The 6,000-nt window shown below is 37.8% G+C and overlaps 1 protein-coding gene across 2 annotated transcripts in view; it reads left to right on the top strand.

Annotated features, from left to right (window-relative positions):
• The first annotated feature begins 205 nt into the window (after positions 1–205).
• The window catches only part of LOC124119630 (ras-related protein Rab-3), a 72,218-nt gene continuing 66,423 nt past the window's right edge, over positions 206–6,000 (top strand). Inside the window, exon 1 of one of the 2 annotated variants that reach the window (XM_046482208.2) lies at positions 206–315. Coding sequence is in view for 1 of the 2 variants with exons in the window: in XM_046482204.2 (XP_046338160.1) it covers positions 1,132–1,155 (24 nt within the window). In the remaining variant the exon portion in view is untranslated. Of the gene's footprint in view, positions 316–1,120; positions 1,156–6,000 lie in introns of those variants that run through there. The other variant, XM_046482204.2, reaches the window with a different exon arrangement.

Below are 6,000 nucleotides of genomic sequence, written 5' to 3'. Positions count from 1 at the left end.
ATTTAAAATACCATAAGTCTGATCTGCACATAAAATAATTTATTGTACACGCTAATTGTTTTTTGTTAGCAACTGCATTTTCCTACAGCTAAATACTTCATAGATATGCACAGAATATTACCCACACTTCGTATGCATTAATTTAGTTGTTATAACAGATACTTTGATACATTGTCAGCTCCGATTCCCGATAGTTGTTTACAGACACTATCAACATTCAAAACACGTGGGCTGGACTTGAGAGAAGACCACGCCTACTTGCCACGATCATCCGGGTACCTGCTCGTGCAATCGATAAGCGACCAACTGCAGAAGGTAAGATGGCGTGGAAGTTATTAGATTTCGTAAATTATTAAACGTAATTCAATCATAATTGTACATTTCAGAGTTCCAGATCACATACCTGTTGCTTCATGCCACAAGGAACTATATATCAGTGAAAAGTTCGTCTCTCTGCCTTGTCGAATCGTCCCACACGCGTTATTGTTTACATTCGTAAAACTGCGTGGCAGAGTGAAATTATCAAAACAAACACGACTCTTGTCAAACACGATCAGTAGTGTTGTTAGCAAAACGACACACTAATTAAAACTGTTTATGTCCAAGTTACTTACAAGGAGTGTACTCGCATGCACGTATCCTGTATGTAATCACTTATTAATCTGTGAAGCATGCGAATATTGACGAACTGGCGAAGTCGACGAAGAGAAGTGTGACATGGACGATAAAATGTAGCCTAATATGTCGGTATCCTACGATGAGAAAAAACATGAATGGATGTTTCAAATCACAAATGAACAACGCGTTGTAGATCTGAATATATGTTGTGATGATTCGACTACCTTCTGGCCCCCTGAGTGAGAGATGCCCGAGTGAACAGATGTAGGCCTAGATCAAATTCACACATTTGCAATTACCCTACCGGCTTTCTATGAATATATTCGACACCTATCCACAAATTAACCAGCATAGTGAAATTGCAATAAACTTCATATTAGCTGGATAGTGATTCATTATTAGGCTTAACACACAGTTATTCTGGATCTTTGTCCAAGCAGACTCAAAGAATACTGCTGGATACAGTAACATCAAATTTTGGGAGTCTGTGTATTATTTTCAGCCACCACTGCTATGAGACAGGACGGTTTAATGCAGGTATTTAGCTGTTGTACATGTACAGCTTTATGTGTATTGTTTTGTTACCACACTACCACACACGCATGACTCTAGAGCCATTTTTTCACATCTGTGTTGTGATGTCGATACTTTTTGTGTGGATATTTAGTCACTTTTTAAACTTTCACGTTCCATTACAAAGTTCTACAACTAAATTGTTTGTGGACTCTTGTTAAGGTATCATAATGTTTAACTCTTAGATTGCAAAGTGTATCAGATTGTTGGTAATGGCATTTGCCAGTACATGACAAATGAAGTGTGTGTCCTAAAGTGTATGGTAAAAGTGGCTTTAGAAATGGGAAAACCATATTTATGTTTTATAATGCAGTGATAATTAACCCATTTTTGCTCTTAACCATCCCAATTCAAGTCAAAGGTTAATGTTCTAAATGTAAATGGACACTGGAGATAGGCTGCCAATCATCAGTTAAAATGTTTTGTATGATCTGTAAAGTGAAAAAGTTCAGTTTAATATCTTAAACTTTAAGCATGAGGAAACCAAGGTACCTATGATCAAGATAATTTTGAGAATGCAAAGAAATTGATATATTTTGAAAACAGTGGTATTGGGGAACAGAGTTTGTTCCAAGTACTGAAGTAGGCAGTATATCATGCTTGCATTTGAGCCAACTCAAACAGCTTACATTGTGTGAACACACTGATTGTGTGATATCATGTCCTGACACTGAGGTTATGATCTTTCCTTATGCTATCAACCACTACTTTGGCCAGTAGACTGAGTTATTTACAAGATTGAGCCCCAGTTATATCAATCTTCACTTTATCACTAATGCTCCTTATACTACTAATGCTTACTTGTATCTACACTCTGACTCTAACCCATGAAGATCCAGGTTAGATTCGATCGTCACGCCGAAGACCTGGGTTTGATTCCCGACACGGGTACAATGTGTGAAGCCCATTTCTGGTGTCCCCCGCAGTGATATTGCTAAAAGCGGCCTAAAACCAAACTCACTCACTCACTCCAGGTTAGAAATGGTCTTCAGCAACCCATGCTTGTAGTACGCGGCGACTTTGCTTGTCAGAAGACGTAACTAACAGGATAGGTTGATCAGACTCACTGACTTTATTGATGCATGTCATCATATTCCAAATGCTGTTTTAGCGTGTATGGTAAGAACTGTTAATAGATGCACATGAAAGAACAAGATAGCATTCAACCAGACATAATACATCTAAAATTGAACTGGTGAAGTTATACCCCCTGTTGATGGGGTATCAGTAGGAAACGCTCCGTGGCATACAAATTGTATGTATTTGTGATTATGGCCTGCTAATAGCAAGTTTAGTTTGCTATTGTTTGGGTCTGTTTGAAGATAAAGCATGTTGTGAATCTTTACTGTGGGTGTCCAGTTTTTTATCCAATTGATTTATTGCAGTGTTTTTATGTGATGTATTGCAATATAGAACTTTTTGTTTCTGCCAACCCATATTTCCAATGTCAAATTGATTCTGAATGAACTAACATCATTTGTATGTTGCACAAATATTGCTTGCAATGTTTTTATCTCTGCACATTCTTTCATGTCAAAGTTTAAAGGAGAGAACCATTATATACCATATTTGCCATATCTTATCACCCTGGGTGCTTACAAAATTAATAAAAGGGGTCACTTATTGAAACATAGCGAGTTGAAGTGTCAGAGATTCAGGTAGAACCAATGTATTCACACAAGGATGTAACAAAAAAATAACAGGCATTTTTGACATCCGTATGAGATGTATGGGCTATTTAAGGCTATTTAAGGCTATTTATCAGCCGTTGTTTTTCAAAATATATTGACATTTTTCATTGGTGTAGTTAGCACATCTAGTCATAATATATATGTTCCAATGTTTTGCAGTATTATGAAGTTTAGAAGTGATTCAACCTCTACAGCATAAGAGTTGTGTCACTAAAGTGACACTGGACAACAGTGTCGTAGTAGACCCCACACGTGTGTACGTTGAGGAGCAATGGCAAGAAGTAGGTTTTTGGATACTAGCCATGGAAACCAAATTTGACTTTGAAAATAAATGGTTCTAGCAACATTAGGACAGACTGTTGTTAGGATGATCGTGGTAGAGTTTCCAGACCCTACACCTTTTGATATCGGAGAAAAGTCAAACAGACTTCAAAGAGGGGTGACAGGCTACAATATCTTTTGACTGACTATTTATATTCTAAATGACTGTGTAACCCCTAGTAACCCTGACCCTATCCTTTACAGTTGAAAGATCTGTGCACTTTAACCATGCTCTTAAATGTCTTCACCTTTGAACCAGCTTACACTAAACTTAAACTTTGTGTGAACAGACATGACCATAAGAAGATCGTTTGTTCAAGACAACACTATTTGCACTCAACATTATTGTCCTAAACAATGTTGCATTTTCTCCCCTTTTCCCAGAATCTTTTAAACCAATTTTCCTTTAATGCACTATATGTTTTTGTACCCAAATAAGGTTGAAGTGTAATAAAAAATGTACTTCTTATGTCAGGTGAGCTACAAAGCCTTGAGTTTTGAAAGGCATAACAATTGTCATCGTATGTGATTTTCTCTTTGATAACCCGGAAATAGTGATCAGATTGTTTTACCTCTGCTTCCTGGATCTGTGGTGAGCTGGAATATTGCTGAGTGCTGCGTTAAACAACAAACAAACAAACAAAGTTAGCAATGCTCTTTATCATTACTTTATTGACTTTAAGCGTAAATAAGATTTTAAAGAAATCAAATCTGTAACTATAATTGTGCCATTGGCTGTTACAGGATGTCATCAAGAATTGCAGGATAAGTACAGAGCTCTGATAAACATTATTTTTATTTTCATGTAGTTGGTGAGGGCCTGGTTATTGCTTTAGGGTGCTTATTCAGCGATCATGGTCCTGATGCCATAGAGCATTCAGAATTAAGCCTTAAGATCCCTGTAATGACCATAATGGTTAATGATAACTCTGGGCTGCTGGTCAGAGTCTAGTGTATTTTCCCAAAGACCAATAAAACTAAATAAATGTTGGTCTGTTGGTCTAGTGTTATTTTGCTGACGAACAAAGTAATTATAGTTTGTACGACTTTTGAAATCAGTGATAGATCGAGTCTAAACTCTTAAGCACCATTGTGTCTAGTAGACATCCAAGAGGACCAGTAAAGTTTTTTGGGAGCTGGTCCTTTGGATCACTGACAAATTTTGGTCAGTGCTAAGCACTTAAACGCTGGATGCACACACTACTTACTGTGCTTGCTACACATATCCCCATTAACATGAGTGAAATATTCATTTATGACGAGGCTGGTGTATTTTGGTCTGGATGGTTTAAAGATTCAGGTATGAGGAAAGCTTCAGGAAAAGGACACTGTTGAGATATCTTTGATCACTGATAACATACCAATGCTTAAAAACATTAAACATTGACTAGGTTTGTGTGGCCACAGTATGTGGCCTGTCTGAGTGGCTCTAAACGTACCCTGATAGAGTGGATCGTTTCAGATGCACTCAGCCACTGGTTTGACTGGCCAAGACTTCATTATTTACAGAACGATGTGATATGGCCAACATATTCCTGACTGCAGCATCAAACAGCATTCGTTCCACTATTCATTAAACATGTGGAAATTGATACCTACTAACTAGCAACCTTCTACTTGAATACATCACACAGACTGGTAGCATTAGTGGTGGTACCATTTTTCTTTGCACAGGTTTCATATGATAAAACGTAATCTATAATTCTATGTGTCACCGATTTCAAAATGCAGAAAATCTGCAACCCTGCAATTTCTGTGCATAATTACAATGTGTTATTGTGTTAGTGTGTGTGTGTTTTTGTCAAGCAGGTCATTGTTTTTTTTATACAGTTGTGTATGGTCAGACTGTTAAATCGGAGTTGATACATCGTAGGACTTAACAGTTTAGGCCAGCATGACTCCCAGCTTTTGTTGTTACAATGATTTCCATGCAGGCGTGAACATCTGGCAGCATACTGGCCTCCCTTGTGTTATTAGCGGCTGTATTGGTAACACAAATGAAGGACAGCTGGCCTTGGGATTAGCATACTGTGAAAGTTAGGACCTAATCATGTCATAGATTTACAAGATGTTGTCATGTTTCATGCTTTGGTAACAGTCAATGTTTGTTAAGATGTTTGGACTGAGAAAGTGTACAAGGTGTTCAATGTACTTAGCAGGTTGTTAATTTGACCTTTTCTCCCAAATGTATGATTTTCCAACAGTGCAATGTTAGAAAACATAAATAAACTGAAAAATAAACATGTTAGGGCCCATATCTTTTTGTGTTATGATGTTGTTGTTCAGACACTTGATGATACTAGTCCCATGGTTGTCCGGGATTAGTCTGGGCTTCTTTTTTTGTCCAAAGGCCTTAATTCTTTAGCTTGAAGATATTGGATCGGACCCCTCAACTTTGGCTGAGTTTCAAATGCAATATAATGTATGGTCTCTGTTTTAATTGTAAAGGTATTGTCTAACATACAATTTTGTTCATTCAAATTTACTCAAGTTGAAAGGATCCCTTCAGTAGTTTAGCCAAACGCAATATTGAGTTTTCTTCGTATAGGCTATATTTCCCAGAGATAGAATTGACACTATCCAGCTGTCCAAGAGCCCTCTGGGGATTATGGAGAAGGATGGGTTCCAAGTAGTCCATGCTTGATGCAAGAGCCAACAAAAGAAAATTGAGTGGTGAGGTTTGATGAATTTGGTGGGAAGACTTGGTGGATTGGGTGGTGAGGTTTGATGGACTGGGTGGGAAGACTTGGTGGATTGGGTGGTGAGACTTGATGGACTGGTGGGAAGACTTGGTGGA

This window comes from Haliotis rufescens, unplaced genomic scaffold (assembly GCF_023055435.1).
Source record: "Haliotis rufescens isolate VD_foot unplaced genomic scaffold, xgHalRufe1.0.p SCAF_2, whole genome shotgun sequence".
In the NCBI taxonomy this organism is placed as follows: domain Eukaryota; kingdom Metazoa; phylum Mollusca; class Gastropoda; order Lepetellida; family Haliotidae; genus Haliotis; species Haliotis rufescens.
This window is presented reverse-complemented; position numbering and strand designations above follow the sequence as displayed.